Genomic DNA, 19,563 nt, shown 5'->3' on the forward strand with positions numbered 1-19,563 from the left:
TTTCTTGTTATAGGTTGTGACAAGTTTGTAAGTTTACGAAAGAAAAAAAGAGAAAAGAGCTTTAACCGGAAAAAGTGATCTCTCGGTTGTGTCTAACTTGGCAAAGCTCGTGACAAGCCACTCATTGGTGTAAGCAGCACCCAAGGCTTAAATCAGCTTCGTTCAGGAGCATTTCTCAGTTCAGACAGACGGAGCGCAGAGTCTTTTCTCTCCTCCTCATCCTGCTCTCTGCTGTCGTGCCCCTTCTTCCCATCTCTCGTATCAATCCATCATCATCCATCCTTCTGCGCCTTTTGGATATCCCTCCAACCTCTCCGGGCGCACTATCCCCATTTGGATCGGCCCATCCTCCGTGTGCCATCTTCAGCGTGGTCCAGCTGAAAACAGCTCTTGACTGTGAGGATGCCCGGCTGAAAGGCTCGCAGAAGAGTCCTCGTCCAGCAGCCAAACGCAGCGGGGTCACCGACTGAAGAAGAGCTTGGTGCTGCCCCAGCTTCCAGTAGCGCGGCTCTGCGTAATGGATTAACTGGTGTCGGAAAAAAAGTTGGATTTTTTTTTTTTTAAGAACCTCGTGGACCCCATACAATGAACATAATAAGAGGGCATTTTTAGTCAGGAGCTTGGGAATCAAACCACAAGAGGAAATGCACAGAGGTGAGTTGAATAGCTACGAGCAGCTCCGAGGGTCTGTGGTGCGCGTGATGTTCCGCTCATTCTGATACCAATCAGTGGACAGTTTATTCAGCCAGAATGAAATGTTACCTGTTCTTCTTTCTTTCTTTGGTTTAAATCTGCGTTGACGCTTTAATATCAGGTAGTGTGGGGTTCACAAAGCTGTGACGGGGAAATGAAAATTAGGTAGTTGCGCTTCACAACGCCTGAATATTTCAAATGATTCATCTTAAATATCTCCCCGAAAAATCCCAAAGTGGGAAGAGGCCACTTTCTTTTCCCCCCCGCTTGCTTTCTGCCCCACACCTCCGCGTGCCTTGGTTCATTTGTCTTAAACTCGCCTTGTCGCGACACATCTGCCTGTTTTATTGGCCACATCTGCATGTGAACTCACGATCCACCTGCTGGTTCCAGTAGCGTGTTTGCTGCCCTGCTGCCTGCCACACAGGTCCTTCATTAGTGGGTTTGATGTTAGAAGAGTGGGAAACAGTCTGGAAACAGACATTAAGCTAAATGCCTGTTTTCAACGGTTAATCCTTAAACAAAATGTTTTTAAAGGATTAATTGTTTAATCCTAATGGTACTATGTCAGATTAATGTCGAAATGGACCGAATCCAGAGAAGTCTGTTTAGCCACTCAGTTTACCGGACAACGTGAAAGCAAATCTGAGTCATGGTCATCAAAGACAGCATAGGACGATTAGCCTACCATCTGAAATTCATAAAGGGGCGATAAAACTCATCAGGGCACTATGATACAAATAACCGGAGACAAAAACGTCTGTCACAAAGAGGCTACTGCCGCGGTTCTCTAAAGAGTCCAGTGGGGGGGAAATAAAGCGCCCCAACTTCACACTACTTGCATTGTTCGGATTATACAGGGGGCCATTTCTCCTCCGACCGAAGCGGAGGAAACGCTCTCTAAGTAACAACCGACACACTAACGTCCGCTGTTCGGCAGGCGCCACAGCTCGCTCTTGTGCTGCTTGGGTGACCCCGCTCCAAGCACGCGCCGTCGGCATTCCACGTTCCCCCCACCACACACAGCAGCAGCTCGTTTTCAGTTGAGTGAGGCGCTCCATTCTTCTTACGACTTAAATTCGCTACCAACGAGGCTCAGCTATCTGTGACTGCTTATTCATTGTATGTTTGAAAGCCATTAAATACCATTAACTGCAAAATAACTGAAGGCAAGTACTCGCTTTAGGTTAATTAGCTAATTGTTTGGCTAGTCTAATTAGCCGCCCTCTGGCTCTTGCTAAGCTACTCGTTATTTTTCCGTGTCTGACCCTCCACTTCATGTTTGTGGAGGGTCAGACACGGAAAAATATTTAACCAGCCAATCAAATCACAAGGAATCTTCTGAAACAAGGATCTCTCAGGTTCTTTTCAAATATCAGAACAGAGGAAAAAATGGGGTTTCCGTTACTCTGAGTGAGGCATGATTATTGGTGACAGACAGGCTGGTTTCAGTATTTCTAAAACTGCTGACCCCTTCTGAATTTCATACACAGGCGACTCGGGGTTCAGGCAGAATGGTGGTGGGGGGGAACACACACTCTCCACAACTGAGGGGAGCAGAAAAGCATCTCAGAATGCACGACACGCTCAACCTTGAAACCCAAGTCAGGTTCTGCGCCTGTTGGAAGAAGAACTGTGAAGCTGCAGTGGGTGTATGCTCACCAAAACTAGGAAAAAAGCCTTGACTGATGAATCTTGATTTTGGCTGAGGCAGCAGATGGTGGGCTCAGAATCTGGCTTTAACTGCTTGAATCCATGGAGCCATCCTGCTTTGTGTCTGCGGTCCAGGTTGCTGCTGCTGGTGTTAGAATTGAGGAGAGAGGTTTCTTGGCTCTTTTGTACCTCTGAATATCAATCAGCCAAGGCTGTAATTCCACACTCCAAGTGTATGGTGGTTTCTAGTCATGCCCATTTCTTTATCGTCAACGTTAGCCACCCTCCGTTGGGTACTCCGGGCATGATGACGCACCATATCACAAAGTAGAAGTTTTTTTTAAACAGGAGTCTAGCTGACTTCAGTTGCCTCCATATACAGACACCAGATCTGAATTTAGAGGGTATGTGTTAAAACCGGCTGCATGAGTGTGTAGCAGGAAGGTGAGGCCCTGATCTGTATTAGTATGGTGTTACTACTAAAGTGCTTTGTGGATGTATATTATTGGCTTTAATAGTGGCTTTGCTGTGGTAAATCTACACTTAAGTTACCTTAAGGGTCCAGTTACCATAAGTGTTAACTCTTGTCTTGTAGCCTATAAAGTGGCTACTGTCTATTTGTAATGTCTATTAAATGGACTGATTTAAGGCTGTTGTTTCAGCTGTTTCAGCCTCATGTCACAGATGGTTTTAGTTCCCAGCGTTAACCTTGCTTGTAAGTAAAAGTGAGAAGTGATGTAGAAATGTAGTGACATGACCTAGAATAGCAGGATTGAACCTGCGGTAATTTTTGTTCTTTAAAATAAACTGAGGTCAGGAAAAAATCTTTCAGTGGGATAAGTTGTTTGAAAAAAAAATACTCTGCATATGAAAAGGAGCATCAGAGGGAGCATTGTGTCTTTTCAGATCAGCAACAGATACATTTTTTTATAAGCCGATAAAGAAATTGTCATCCATCACCCACTTTTTACACATTCACACGTAGCTCTCTTCATGTTGAAGTGGCAGATGCTGCAACTCTGTTTAGCTCATGGCTTGTTTACAATCTTACAAAGTATCTTACAACTGCCCTCGTAAATTATGCAGCTCCTTCCTAATAAGATGACTTCACTATTTATGAGTGTGACTGCAGCGTCGGCAGCTCAAGAATTATTGCTTTCACAGGTAAAAGCACTCTAATGCTAATAACGGCGTTTCTTTCAAAGAATGTTTTGTTAATATTTCCAAAAGATGGCAGGATTTCCTTTTCTCGCCTCACGGCTTTATTATGGGCAGCAGCAGCATTTTGTAGATGATGGCTTGTGATTAAGAGAAAAGCATTTCAAGAGCTTCTAGCACCTTTCTGTCATTTGGTTTTGAATTTGGGTGGTCTGTTCTTGGAATGTGCCTGTGGTAGTTCCTACTCCCACCTGCAACACTTCACTGCAAGATAATGGAGAGAGAGTTGATGAGGATCTTGGAGCCTGGCGGCTATAAATATGCGTGCATATGAAAATGAGTCCATTCAAACGTGCATGCTCACTGGTGCAGTTTTGTTCGGGGCTTACTTTAACGATGCTTTTTTTTTTTCCTCATTAGACCCCTGCCTCCATGCTCTTTCTTGCCATCTTTCCCCCTTCATCCTGCCCTCCTTCCTTCCTTCCTTGGTGCCATTATGCAATTCGCCCGTTCTCTAATTCAATGTGAGCAGGCCAACCTATTATGAACTCAGTGGGGATCAGGTCTACAGCGGCTTATCGAAGCAAGACAGTGTCAGAGGCTGTAACATGCTCACCCTCAGTCCATATGTTATTGTACTATACCATATTGCATTGTTTGTGTAAAGCCATGTTCTGTCACGATGTAAGCCTGTTTCCTGTTCACTTCTGTGTTCGCTTTGTGGCTGTAGATTAACCTTGCGGTTTGTGTGAAGAGATGAGGGCTTGAAACTGAAACTACCTTTTAACAAACTTAAAAGAAATTAACTGAAATAAAACAATATTTCATGATCTACTGAATTTAGTAAAATAGATTTATATATAAAGATATGTTAGGATGTTACATGGGGCATTTTCACTACTATCTCTTAATTCTTTTAGACCTGTCGTCACCAAAAAATAATGCAGTATCTGGCAGATTCATCAGCAGGGAAGATAATTGCTGCTTGCAGCCACAATTCAGTGTGATGAGTCCTGTGAAATGGGGCCAAAAAACAAAGAAACGATAACATGGAAAAAATATTTCCCATCACTGAAAAGCGGGGGAAAAATGCCAAGTATCGGTGCTTTAATACACTAGGTAAGGCTTTTCGTTGCTAATGAACTGATACATTCATCCTCTATGTCTGAGATTTATGGTGACAGTGTGTGATATTCCAACAACAGTGTTTCTGTAGCATTGTCCTCATAAACTCTGTTATTTGCGTCACGTGGTATTATAAAGACGGTGCTTTCCTGATAGGTACCTGATTATTATCTTTCCTCTCACAGAACTCCTCTTTCATTTGAACCTTAATCACAGATAGATTCAGAAATGATATTGATCGATTTTTTTTTTTTTTTTTTTTTTTTTTTTTTTTTTTTTCTTGCCATTCACACACACCTATCCTGTGGTTGTTAAGGGATGTAGTTTTGATGATCACATAGAAATTAATACATGTGTATGTCACCTGAGACTAATGTGTAATTTATCTTTTTTTACAGTGTGGATACTCTTCTTTCTAATAGAAGAAGGTTTTGCTCTTGCACAAAGAACAAAAGGTGAGTGCTTGTCATTTCTGGTAGTGTCGTTTCAGCCCGTCTGAACCTGTCTGAAATAATGACGTTTCATCTCAACTCGTATCTTACAAACGGCTCCTCTCCTAACTCTTTTCTATCTTTTCAAACCTTTTATTCTCCGCTTGCTCTTCCCTTTTCTCATGCCAACCCCTTCTCAATTCTCCTCGCAATCCAATCGTTCCCTCATTGATCCCCCGACTCAATAACCCATCAGTCCCTGTGTTCTCCTCCTTTCTGCTCTCAGATTCTGTGGGCGATCCTGGAGGCCAGAGCCCTAACCAAAACGACTGTGGCACCTGGGTCCGCAACATCAATGGCGGGGTGTTCATGTCGCCAAACTACCCCAACACCTACCCACCCAACAAGGAGTGTGTTTACATCCTGGAAGGTAAAGCCAGGTCGTTAATGGTTTTCTGTTTGCTAACATCAGAACTGTGTAGGCAGTTTACCACCTTTCAGCGTGTAGCCTCCTTCAGTGAATGTCTTTAGTCTGACTGACACAGTTTTATATAACCTCTCGCGGAACTGGTTTTCTGTTCCATTGCTGTCGGGCAATCAGCTTGACATTTTCCGAATGAGCCATCCTCTGAGTTTGTTTAGTTGCACAGATATAGCCTTTGAAAATGATGAAGACTGGGGCATTTTGGGTACCCCCTGACTAAGGGCCTAATCCTAACTGTGCTCTTTCCATCCCTATTGGCAGGGTGTGCCTGAAGGCTCTATTATTGAAGGAAACAAAAAGAGATGAAAATCTGCCTCACTACTTTGGTTTAGTGGCACATCACTGAATAGTAAGCGTCCTCGTCAGATTTATTTTGACAGAAACATCGCATCCATCAGTAATTTGGTGGCCTGCTGTTCAGGAAACATAATGGACAGCATCATTAACTGCTAAAGGAGATGAGGTCTAGTTGATGTATTTTTTAAATTGATGAACTGTTTGTCAATGCAGTTAAAGTACAGCCTTTCATACATATGAGATGTGTGTTTGGAACTCCTCTCACTGTGGTGGGGAATTAAATTTCACACATAGCTCAAGGGCTCCTCCTGTGGACAAATCAAACCCAGGCCTGATGTTGACGAATAGGCAGAGCCTTCTTGTGTGTGCACTGGTACATCCAGTGGGCCTGATACGCCACGGATGGAACCTGTTATTTGGTCTTGAATGGCTTCAGTCTTTTTCACGTCACAGCTCCAGTGTTGAGCCTTTTATTTCGTGTTGCATTGAGGCAGAGAGACGCTCGCATTTAGTATAGGAGCTAATCAAATAGATTTGTAATCATAATTTGCAGTTAGTGAAGCTCATTGATTGTGTCATGTCCCCAAGTTCATCAACTAAGTAGATTGAGTGATTATACATTCTGCCCTTTCTGTATCAAGCTGTGTCATTTGTGTGTGAGTCTACGTGTGTGTGTGTGTGTGTGTGTGTCACAATTAGAGATGAAACACACCAGGGAATGAACACACACAGAGCAGGAAGTGCAGGCATACGAGCTGCTCATTCAAGGTTAAAATTCAATGGCAAAACAGAAAAGAAAATCAGTTCAGTTGTCTGAGCGCTGTTGCCCAAAAACACATATCACCCTCGACCTCTTTCTTTATTCTCTTTGGTGGGCATGCTTAGCTTCTCCAAGCCTGACTTGATTCCGAGCCCCATCCCCTCAACCTCGGCATCTTTATTCAGTACGTCCGTCGTGCCAGGCATCACTTGCCCTTGCCGCCCCCCTGATTCTGGTAATGGTATGAAAGTGCTGTGCCCATTCACTATGTACACATTTGGATTTACTTGATAGATGAACTAGTGAACTGCAGTTCATGCTATGATTGCAATTTCCTAGATTCACAGGCTCAGAAAAAGCAATGCAGACGTGTCAGACCGTGTGTTTGTGTGTAAATGCTGAGTGTGCATGTGTGTGCTTTAATAACCTATGAATCTGTTGCAGTCCAATATGACACACCTGTAATGATTGTGCTGTCAAGACGCCTCTGCATTTCGAGTTGTCGTTGCTGGTGGTACTGATGGTGTGTTGCACTGCATTACATTTAGAATTCTCTTGAATAACTCATATTTGACTTCAGGACACCATCCAGATTATCTTTGTCTTGCCAACCAAGATTTAATTATATAATTTTTATGGATTTTCTCCCTTTGTTTCCCCTCTCTCCCTTGTTTTCCGAAGCCCTTCCAAGACAAAGGATTCAGCTTGCCTTTGATAAGAATTACTACATCGAACCTTCTTTCGAGTGCCGCTTTGATCACATTGAAATACGCGATGGTCCATTTGGGTTCTCACCGCTTATCAATCGCTTCTGTGGGGGAAAGAATCCAGGCCTGGTCACTTCCACAGGACGTTTCATGTGGATCAAGTTCACCAGTGATGAGGAGCTGGAAGGCCTCGGCTTCCGCATCAAATACACCTTCATTGCAGGTGACTTTAAACTCCACAATACACCCTCAGACTGTGAAAGCTCATTTATGTACACATCAAAGGTGTTGTGATATGTGTGGAGAACTGGAACTGATTAGAACAGAAATATGAAAAGAGAAGTGAGTCTCACTGTGAGTTAGAATCTTTTTTTTTGCATTAGCTGCCATGTTTGTGTTCATTACCAACAGGCAAAAAGGTCCCTCGTGTGGCCTCATTTCCCTGCTTTTCTTGCTTTTGAGTTGACACAAGTTCAACTTAACAGACATCTAAATCTAAACCCAATATGCCTAGTAATGAGTGTCTCCCATCAATAGAACAGTTTAAGAAACCCCTTTCTGCTTCATCTGGCGAGACTTAATGAGATCTTATCTTGGCTTTTTTGCTTACCTCTTTCTGCTCTGTGGTTTGAGAATAATGGGCCTCCTGAATCTGATCATTGCAGACCCTGATTTCCATCTGCACGTGGGCGGACTGCTAAATCCTATCCCAGGTAAGCTCTGCGGTTTTCCTCATATTTGTGTCCGATCCATTTTGAGGAGCTCCTCCGTGCTCAGAAGCTTACCGGAGGCTATCTCCAGCTGTGATGTGAAAGCTGAACGTACGAATATACCTTGACAAGCCCATAATCGAGTTTAAAGTCAAAGGATGTACACAGACGCACAAGCATACAATTTAAGCCCATGAAAGAACACGCACCTCTTTTATCTTACTCCTACCACCCCGTCTTTTTGCCTATTCTTCCTCTGTCTTCATATTGTCCTTTTTCCTGATCCGCGCTTCAATTGAGCCTTAAATCTTTTTCACTTCTTAATAAAAATCTATCGTCTGTCCCTCTGTCTGTCATGCTCCTCTTCTCTCTGTAACCACTATCTTCTATATTCCACTTCCATCTTTCTGTCTCCTTGTTGCCCTTTGCCGTTGTCTTTTTTTTTTCTCCCACTCATGTCTTTGAGCCCCCTTTGTCCACTTCTTTTTTTTTTTTTTTTAATAACCCTTTCTTCCTTCCTTCTCACCCCTTCTGCTGCAGACTGTCAATTTGAAGTTGGTGGATGGGATGGGATTATCCGCTCCAGTCAGGTGGAAGAGGAAGATCGGGTGAAGCCTGGTGATGCTCTGGACTGTATCTGGACCATCAGGGCTCCTCCTCAGTCCAAGGTCAGTACAAAGGACCATATTGGTCAGACCCCAGGCATTGCTTCTGTGCTGCTAAAGCCCATATGTGGTCCTTTTCAAAATCATTACATCGAAAAAAATAGCTACCAGTGAGGATTGGTCAATGTGTGTTCAGATGAGTCATCTTCACTGTCATTATATCATCTTAAACATCTTTCGCTCCTCTGACACTGAATACTTGTATCTATTCATAGTCTATTCGACTATCAGTAATGCTGCTCTTAGTTACGTCATTACAATATTCCTGTTGTGAAATCTCGTTCCTCATCCTTATAAGAGCTCGTTCACCCCCCGATATAGAGTTTTCATATTTTTAGACTATAAATAGCAAAAACTCACATAGAATTTTTTCCAACATGAATCTAACAAAAAAAAAGTACAATGAAAAATAAAAAATTGCATTTCATTACGGTCGGTCTCAGAATAGATATAATGCATCGCCCGGGAAAAAAAAAAACCCTCAGAGCAGAAATGATTAAGAATTTTACCATGAAGACTTGCAGAGTTGATGTAGGGCATTAATCTGAATATAAATGAGAACGCAGTTCAGAATTTCTCAATAGTTGCAAAATATTCTCTGAAATCCTCCCATGTGAGGTAAATCTGTTCATTTTCTTTCCCCTGTCTTTCAGTAGGCTTGCTCCAACACTTCAGCTTAATAATGCATCTTTTTTTGCATCGGTATTAGTTTTGAGAACTCTCGCTGCAGCAGAGACATAGAGACACGTGTTACAGACACGTAACACATTTAGTTCCTTTTTCTATACCTTTAGAAAAGCAGATGAGCTATCTCTTTTGTGTTGATAGTTTGAATTGTCCGTATAAATTCTGGGTTTCCCACTTTAGATATTTTGCATGAATGCGTATATATCCACTGTCTAAGCCTTTCAGTGTTTTTGTCTGCATTGTGGTTTGAGTTTATTGGAGAGTCGGTACAAGCTGTGCAAATACTCACCCTGTAGTGTATTTCACCGTCAGTTTGAGGTAATTGACTTAGTTAATGCTAGGCCTGTCACACTTCACAGTTAAATTATATAATCACAGTTATTTAAGGTAATCATGCTAAAGGATGCATAAGCGTCATGATCATCTTCATTCATCTTTTTCAAAAGGTAAAAATGTCCATTTTGTTTCCATGTTTTAATAAAGCTGAAAGAGAGCTCCAATGATGCCCTTTTAATCATAACAAGGCTTATAGTATAGTGCTGGCATAAAAATGACGAGACAATTAAATCATTCATTTCAATTATGAGTATTACAATTAATTGTCTGCTTAAGTTCCATTATGCTGACAGCCCTACTTAGAGACAGTGTATCACTTAGACTAAGAATGTTCCTGTAAATCTACAGTGCTATTAGTTACAGATATGGCAGTAAATGACTGCATATTTACAATAATGATAATAATGCATCGGATATACCTGCTTTATCCTGCAGAGAAGTGCGGAGATCTCGAGCTTTTCCCCACTGACAGTAGGAGACAGGCGAGGTACCCCTGTCACTTGTCCATTAAAAGTGTACTAATTACTAATTAATCTGATGTGCATATGTTTGGACTATGGCAGGAGATCTGGAGACAACCCACCCAGATAAAAGGAGAAGATGTAAAACTCTACACTGAAAAGCTACAACCAAAAACAATTTGAAATAAACAAAAGTAAAATGCAAACTTAAAGATAAATGTCTGCAATAAAATAAAAAGCTCTTTTTGGTGACTTAAATTGTAGATTCCACTCTCTGTCACCTCCCCAAAACGCATATTTTTCTTCCTCACTGGGTGCATTACAGTATACAGTACGATACTGGATCATAATAATTCACTATATGTTCTCAGTTTTTTTTACGGTGCAGACAGGACTCCGGGGGGGGCAGTGCTGGCAAATTTCAGGTATAAAGTACGGCCCTGGAGATTCAGTAGTGTTTTTCTGTGCCAAGAGTGAGAGCCTGCTGACATGTTCTGATATTTATGACCTGATATTAAAAATCACATTGAAAAAACAAACATAGCATAGCTGGCTTTGATTCATTGCTGCTCCCTTTTCTCCCTTATGGCTACATGAGTCATTTGAACTCCTTTGCCGGTCATTGGACACAAAATCCACACAAATGAATGCACTTCGTATATATTGTAAGACCACAGATGCCCTCAAATTACATAAAAAAGTAATGTAATACCCAAAACGCATTATTAAGTCTTATGCACAAACATAATAATATTTAAAGGTAGGGTAGGAGATCCTGGATTTTGAGTCCAGCGAAGCTGCATTTTGAAAATACACAGGTAAAAAGTCCCAACCCTTTTCTTCACTTTCCCCCCGAAGGCACGCCTCTAGAGTACATGAACGCGCACGAGCACGAAGGTGCACGAGCGCTGTTCTGACAGCAAGCATCGATCGTTGCCGTATTTAGTATTTAGTTTATGCTAACTATACGTTTAATAATGCTAGGTGCTAGCCAAGCTGGCTCTAGTTTAGCTTCCTGCCAAGCTTCTGGACGTGTAATTCGTTCACGGAGCAGGGTACGCGCACAGGGGGAAGGAGGGGGAGGGAGGAGCAGATTGCAGTTTGATAGACGCATCAGAATCCAATCATTGTGAACGGTCCGTTCAGTATGATTGGATACTGTTTTTCCTAGATTGTACGTTCTAGACGCCACTAAAACTTTTCATATTTGTGTCAAAACTTTTAATTAATTGGTTGCAATGGGGGTGTGAAGAGTATTTCAAGCAATATGTAAAAAAATGTTCCAGAAAAAGATCCCCTACCCAACCTTTAATGCATATATACACCTCTATGCATGGATTTTACTTCTCTCACACACACAGAAATGAATCTCTTGAGTCAATTAATCGGTCCAACATGTGAAGGGTGAGGCAGCAGTGATGATGATGGGACTTTAGCAGTGGCTCTCGTTTTCTGGGACTGGCTCTCCAGAAATGAGCTCAGTGAAGCAGAAGGAACAGAGCAGCACACTCAGCAGCAGAATAGAGCAGCTTTCTGACTGCTGCCTGCTTACAGGTGTGCGTGCGTGTGCATGCTACACGCACGCACACCAAATGTGCTGACTTCTCATCAGCTGTTGCTCCCCCTGTCCAAGATTTTATCACGTCATTGCTGATTTGACATTTGTTTTGTAATTACTCCAGGTGGAAGTGAGATGGCACACAGCATGTCTTTCTATAGCAATTTCTGGATAATGGTGTCTCCCTTACATCGCTACTTTGGACACTCTGAAGCTTATTAGTCACCCCTGTGCTCGCTAAGTCAAAATGACAGCTGTGAAAATTCAAGCATGCAACAGCACACAGGCTCAAACTTAAGTTGTATTTTAAAGGCAGATATTGTGATGTATCTGAGAAAGAGAAGACCTGGAATAAAGAAGCATTCTTCTGTTTTTCTCCACCTTTTAAGCATGCTCACTAACCGAACTTGTGCTGCATGTCATAACAAGTCTGGTGTATTTTAGGCACTGTTGTTTTTTTTTACTATTCAAAATCAAGTTCCATGTGAATAATAAGATACTAAAATATGACTTTAGCAAGTTGTTTGTCAACTGTTTGACAAAAGCTTGTTATAGAAAACTGGGAAATGTTAAGATGATCAAAGCACTTGTCTTGTTAATTCTGAGGCCAGGCCATCATGTTGGGATTCAGCTTTCTAATCTTCCAAGTCTTCTGCCTTCTCTGAAGAAGGTCACCTACTTCATGAATGCAGCATGAGGCAAATGCAGCAGGCTGCACTGCGACAGACACTTTCAGACTGACTTTTCTAAGTAGTTGACCATCTGTATATGAATGTATTTATAACATAAGACTGGATTTTGTTGAATTTTGTCCATGCATCCTCCTTCCATCTTTTCCTGTTTCCGTGTCCAAGTGCTCACAGGGTTCTGCTATTATCTAATTCTATTCATTATCTGCGTCTGAGCACTTTTAGATATGGTGTGTTTGCTTTGCTGATTTAATGCATATATTTCATGCCTTTACCCTCATAGAATGTGCATTTACAGATTATGGTTAGACAGCTGTGAGGCGAAGTGAAGAACTGCTGTGAATTTAATTTGCCTCCTGTCTGATAAATTCAAACCTCCCGTGCATCTGCAGATCTACCTGCGTTTCATAGAATACCAGATGGAACACTCGAACGAGTGCAAGAAGAACTTTGTGGCCGTGTATGACGGCAGCAGCGCCATTGAGAACCTCAAGGCCAAGTTCTGCAGCACTGTGGCCAACGACTTGATGCTGGATAATGGCGTGGGAGTCGTGCGCATGTGGGCCGATGAGAAAAGCCGACTCAGTCGCTTCCGCATGCTCTTCACCTCATATATTGACCGTAAGTGACCATCTTCTAGACATAGTTTAGCATGTATACATTTTGTTAATGTTGTACTGTTGTCTCCTTTGAATTTAGGTCTCAAACTGTGCTACAGTATTTCTTTAGAACTGTTTGCTAAGTGTCTGATCAGAATAATCTCCTGTTGGGATATGTTACATTGACATTTAATCGTAGAAAACGGCCCTCGGTTTATAAGACGGTTCAAAATTTTCGCTTCAGTGTTTGAAGTACTCATAAACAATTATTCATTTCGGTTTCCCAAGACTTTTTTGAGCAGTCTAACTTTCTCTAAAAGACAAAGTAAGGCATGAGACGCCGTCACTTTACTACAGCACCCAGTCTGCCAGCTGCCACATTATCCACCCACACAGAGACAGACACAACAAAAGTTAATTTATGGTCCAGAATTCTGTGTGCATCAGTAGTCGCCAACAGAAACCCAAGTGCCGTTTGAGCGAGGAGAGTTAATTACCTTGTGCCATGTTTAGAGCAGAGATATGAGAAAACCAATTATTTTCTCAGCATTTTTGTAAATAACTGAAAGCATCAAATAATTTCTTGATGTGCATGTCAATGCATCCTAATGTGCTTATTATAGGTCAATTACTACAGGAAAATAGAAATTTATTTTGGTGGAAGGAGAAGCTCAGTAGGGTTAACAGATATGCTGGCAGAAATTATACATCAAGTTTCATCATTTCTGAGAGATGCTGTTTAAGGTTTCACTTAAAGTAGACGGAATAGCTACTCAAAACAAAACTTCTGCTCACGCCCTGTAATATTTCCATTAAATGCCTGAATAAACTGATATATTAATTGCCACATTCTCCTGCACACCGTCTAAGCCCCGAGTGAATGCTAATGTTGTTTTCATCACTAAACTCATGACCATCGCAGTCAGAACCTAATGGCTTTTAAGCTCAGCAAGCATGTTTTTTTTTTTTGTTTGTTTGCTTGGTTTTTTTCTCCTGGAATTCCGTGAGACTATTTGGGTCCTCGTTCATTCAGATCACACGGTTCATCTCTGAGAAGTTAGAAGACTGGTGAATAACTCCAGATCACAGTTGGCTTAGAAGGTCAGAGAGAAGCATTAATCTAAGTCACTCAGAGAGCCCCTCCATCATCCTAAATGTGCTCTTAGCCAGACACATTAAGACTTTATTAACTACATTCACACCTACATGAACACAAAGTTCATATTTCACATGTTAGTTTTGTTCTCGTGTGTGTGTGTGTCTGTGCTGAAGAAGGATGTGGGTATGAGGGTGAATTACCGCTGACACCCTCTGAGAGAGAATACATTTTGAAAGTGAGTGACACATAATCGGTTTGGAAGTGATCGAGGTGTCTAGGGAGCGGCCCCATCTGCAGGCTCACAGGGACATATATGAGGAGGACAATTCAGAGTACACACACACATTCTCTCATTCACTACCTCAACTACATGCTCATGTACACGTCCCTTTGTCAAAGTCACTTAACCCAGAGGCAGAGGAAGCAAGCAGGGACAGGGAAGTGGAGGCTCAGAGCCCTCGTCGCAGCAGACCTCATAGCAGGGGTGAAGCAAGTGGAGCAAATCACAGTCTGTCTCAGTTGTGATAAAGACTCAGAAAAGAATTTGTTAAGCTGCTAAGTCTGTCTGTAAAAGAAGAAAAAAAGGAGAGGTGGAACATTTTTCTTGAGTGAGGTACAGAGAGCATGACTATGCTGTGTGTAGTGCATAAAGACTCCAGTGGGGAACAAGTATAATCTATATGACCGCCATCTTGGCTATAAACCCCTATTAGGCTATTAGTCGTTTTTTCTTTTTTCAAACATAAAAAAGGGGAGATCTCCATGTTCCTCACATTTGTGTGTCTGGTTATTCTGGCTTCTCATAGTTTACTACTGTTGTATCAACTTTTATTATATTCCTTATATCAACTATTTTCTTTTACAGATCTGTCCATCATAGAAAAGTCATGTTGCCCTTCCTCACCTTTCTTCTTTATTCGTCCTTGTATTTCAGAGGGAGTTTCCCTCCTCAGACCGGGACAGATAGTGTCAAACATGCAAATTACCAAGTGCTTATCAGAAAATTTGTAATATAGGATTTTGATCTCTGCTGATAAACAACAGGGAACAAGTCTCATCTTTACAACATATTTGTGGAAATCATCATAGTATATACAAAAGTGATTTAGAGTTTGAAGACCTCCGAAAAGAAGCTGTTTCTGCACCTCGGGCTCAGAAATCTGTCTAAAGAGGTTGTACTCCACCAATCTGCAGTCAGACCGGGCACATATGGAGGAATTTCAAGTCAGCTAACACAGATCACTCCAAGAGCAAGATGTGAAATCTTGTATGAGCCACACAGGAACCCAGGATGATTTTTAAAGCAACACCGAGTTCACCATCTTGAGAATTTTGAACTAATATGGCAGGCTAAGAGGAGATACACACTGCTCTTCAAAAAGACCTTTGAGGCCTGCCTGTTGCTGTCAATTACATTGACGTCTACTGTGGAAAAAAGGATTTTGTGGACAGTTGAGACTAAAATTGTGCTCTTTGGTTTAGATGAGAATCATTATGTTTGGAGAAAGAAAAACAGTTGGTTAAAGTCAGAGTAAAGGACCTGAAGTGAACAGTTCATGCGGTGAAACCCACCAACATCCCAGAGATGAAGCTGTTCTTCACAGAGAAATGGATCAACATTCCTCCAAGCTGATTCGCCAAACTCTTCAACAGTTGCCCAGATCCTTTAGTTGTAGTTGCAACACAGCAGCATGCTTATGGTTAGTCTGTTCTCATGTGTATAATTAAAATCAGAGAAAAAGCATAGCGTTAAATGATTAATGCTGTGGGGGTTGTTTTATGTCAGCCAGTTACACAATGCCTAAGATTTGCATGAAAGGTAACAAGAGGAATATTAAGCCGCTGCTTTGCTACCAGCTTTCGCCCTGTTCGTGAGATAAGCACCAGCTTAAACTGTCTATGCCTAACACCCGGCATCAGTGTCCTCCATCGGCCTTGCAATTCTTCCTCCTGGGCCTAGCAGCTAGCATTGATTATCAAGTCACCTCTATCTCCGCCATCACAGTGTTCATACACTAGCTGTCAGTTTAATGTGGTCCGTCTCACCTGCCTGACTACCAACACCCACTGATGTACTGAAGTCATTTCTGCCTTTCTTTTAATTTTTTTCCATACTGGTCCCCCATGATTGTTCTGAGTTTTCCCAGACAGAAAGGCTGCGGTTCAGGGAATCTGCCATCTTCTCGCCTCGTCACACCCTGATGTCGTGTCTGTAGGAAATGATGATGAATAGCCTCGTGAGCACCATCTCCATTAGACCTCTAGCATTCAAGAAATATTGGAACATTTCCTCTTTTAATGCAGACCTCAACAGATTTCGACACCCAAAGTCTGTTATCGTTATAGTTATCGTTTTATTGATATTATCACAAAAACTATCTACTGGTTCTTTCCAGAGTTGTTTTTCTAACTTCCATTATCTCTGTGTATTGTCTTTTGCCTGCAGCTCCCTGTACAGCCAGTACATTCTTCTGCCACAGCAACATGTGTATTAACAACTCCCTGGTGTGCAACGGGGTGCAGAACTGCGTCTACCCATGGGATGAGAACCACTGCAAAGGTGAACAGCCCCTATCTGTTCAGATAACTTACCGTTATCCAGTTAACGTTATGGCTGATCAGCATCTGCTTCACATTTTTTTTCCCACTTTTGTTGTTTTGTACTGTTTTTTGAATTTACAACGACGTCATGTTTCTTATTATCTACTCTCCTTTTCCCTTCCTCTTCCAGAGAAACGATCAAAGGGGCTTTTCCATCAGATCACTAAGACCCATGGCACTGTTATTGGTGTCTCATCAGGCATAGTTCTCGTTCTTCTTATCATCTCCATTCTGGTCCAGATGAAGCAGCCAAGAAAAAAGGTACCTCAGTGTTTTGTTTGGCCGTCAGTTGTAGAAGCTGTAACCTGCCATTAAGGGGGCATGCAGTGGAACTGAAAATGATGGTGGGATTGCTGACCAGTTGGGGCATGTTTGGTTCTGAAAATAGGGAAGATCAAAAACATCTTTGATTAATGAATGTTTCTGAAGAAATGTGTAGGAGCAGCAGTGAGCCTTACTTTGTGGCCGAGTTGAGATGGGTGTGAAAACTGTTATGGAGGCTCCTCTGTAGTGGGGGTTCTTTCTGAAAGTGTGCTGAATATTTTACGCACGGTTGACTTTGTGAAGGAGCGCTGTCTCTTTGATGTGCCACAGTTCATGTTTTAGATGGATGCAAAAAAAATATCACAGTGGTGAGACAATTGTTGATTGTTCATTCATACATTAGTCATGACACCAAAGTGTGTGCTGTGTACAAGCTGTTCTAAATGCTCCCTTTAAGCTCCCTAAAACGTAACATTATTTCTTCATAACATTACAGAGTTACAGGTTAAAAGGCCTGTGTTGAAGTTTGGTTTAAAGAAATATATATATATACTCTCAGATGGGTCAGGTTTGACTGGCGTTCATCATATTTTCATGCAGTCTTTGCTACAACAGAAGATAAGACCCACCCCGTTAAGTGTTTAAAGGCTTATTCTGTTTCTTGTCTTGATGCACTTGCTGCTCGCTCGCTCGCTCGCGCACTTAACAGTAATGGTCTGAATGTACCCTCTTCTCAAGGTTGTAGCTCGGCGGCCTGGTGTTTTCAACAAGGCTGGATTCCAGGAGGTCTTCGACCCGCCACACTACGAGCTCTTCTCTCTTCGTGACAAAGAGGTCTCCTCGGACTTAGCTGACCTTTCCGAGGAGTTGGACAGCTTCCATAAGCTGCGACGCTCCTCCACCATGTCCCGATGTGTCCACGAGCACCACTGCGGTTCGCAAGCCTCTGTGGCCACCGGTGGTGGAAGTATGAAGCACAGCCGCACCACACTGAGCTCCATGGAGCTGTCCTACCACAACGACTTCTCCAAGCCCCCTCCCATGAAGACTTTCAACTCCACTTCCACCTACAAGAAGAGCTGCTACGGCTACAAGCAGCACTCACAGACTCATGACTGCGACCAGCAGGTCATCGAGGACCGTGTCACAGAGGAGATTCCGTGCGAGATTTACGGGCGTGGTGCAGGAGGAGGAGCCACAGGTGGAGGAGCAATGGGAGGAGGAGGCGCCTCAGGGATTGGTGGAGGAGGGATCGGGGGGGCGGTGGGGATAACCGGAGGAGTGGCCATGGCTGGTGGGATGGGCATGCCAGGAGGAATGAGCATGGCAGGGCCTAGTGGCATCGCCGGAGGTATCGGTGGAATGGCAGGAGCCTGCGGAACCCTCAGTATCCGCGGCAACAGCGCTCGCAACAGCACCACCATAGTTGATCCTCAACAGCGCTCCATGTCCATGGACTTCTAGATGGCAAGGGGGGAAGAACAGGGGAAAGGAAATACAAGCAGACCTTGCATTTCACTCATCAAAGAAAGAGAAACTAGGAGGACCATAGTCCCACACTGATCACCCCTGCTTCCTCTTAAACCTTCAAGAACTATTCACAGTTTCATGGGTTATCACTGGAAGACATGTCTCATACTCATGCTGAGGCTTAGATACAAGGGGAGATAATATTTGAGGTAGCGTAAGAGCAACAAACCTAGGAAACTACTGATTCGTTTGTTTAAGATACCGCAGGATTTGGAGTTCAGAAAGCGTGGAAACATCTTGTCTCTTTGCTGGTTTTCCATTCATTGAATTTCTCCTTCCGTCACAGACTTGTAGGAGAGTGTTCTCGCATGCAGAGCCAGACTTCTCTCTGGTTCCCCCAAACAAACCACTCAGATTCAGCAAGAAAGAAGGACAGAGACTTGAGTTTTTACATTTCTTCACCTGCCATGCACAAATATATGATAGATGATCTATAGTGCGTCTTCTGATAATAATTTATTTGAGTCTTTATTTTTTGTCAGTGTACTGTACTGTTAAAACCAGTAAATACCCAGCCTCATGGTGACGCTCGGCTTTTAACTCTTCTCTTTTTCAACTGTTGCTCAGATGATTTTACGAAGGTGACTTAACAATGACATGTTTTGTTGATGAGAATGAAGTCGCTGTTGTCAAAAAATGGTGGAATAGATACAATGATGATGATATTATAATTATGTAGTTTCCATGGTCACCTCACACGAACACAAGATACGCTTCACTCTGTCTCTCCTCAGGATGAGCACATGAAGAGACTCTTATTTTGGTAAGAAATACAGAAAAAACCTATTTCTGCTCTTTTATAGTAAATGAGGATTTAAGGCCATGAGTGATCATGTGAGGATTAGGAAGTGACTCAAGATATCAGCCATCCCACTCTCGATCCCTGCCCTGAATAAGAGAAAATGTCTTTTTTTTCAATTTCCACATGTCCAGAGTGTGTCAAACAAGCACAACCTGTTTCCATAGATGGCAGACATGTAACCTGTATCAGACTCATTTATAATTTTAACCACTGGTTGTATACTTTCATCGTTTTATTAAACAAATGCTTACTCA

At 42.4% G+C, this 19,563-nt stretch overlaps 1 protein-coding gene across 2 annotated transcripts; it reads left to right on the forward strand.

The window, feature by feature from the left end:
- Window positions 1-124: 124 nt before the first annotated feature.
- neto2a (neuropilin (NRP) and tolloid (TLL)-like 2a) lies at window positions 125-19,563 on the forward strand. Of its 2 annotated transcripts, none has more exons than XM_075471766.1 (10): window positions 125-654; window positions 5,028-5,084; window positions 5,317-5,490; window positions 7,283-7,531; window positions 7,974-8,021; window positions 8,559-8,686; window positions 12,807-13,035; window positions 16,559-16,672; window positions 16,844-16,974; window positions 17,716-19,563. In XM_075471766.1, exons 1-10 carry the CDS (start codon window positions 645-647, stop codon window positions 18,439-18,441), a joined length of 1,866 nt encoding a protein of 621 aa, XP_075327881.1. In that variant the 5' UTR covers window positions 125-644; the 3' UTR covers window positions 18,442-19,563. The 2 variants fall into 2 exon arrangements, with proteins under 2 accessions (XP_075327881.1, XP_075327968.1); XM_075471853.1 differs by having other exon boundaries at window positions 126-654; window positions 5,347-5,490.

The sequence above is a fragment of the Odontesthes bonariensis genome, chromosome 1, assembly GCF_027942865.1.
Source record: "Odontesthes bonariensis isolate fOdoBon6 chromosome 1, fOdoBon6.hap1, whole genome shotgun sequence".
In the NCBI taxonomy this organism is placed as follows: Eukaryota; Metazoa; Chordata; class Actinopteri; order Atheriniformes; family Atherinopsidae; genus Odontesthes; species Odontesthes bonariensis.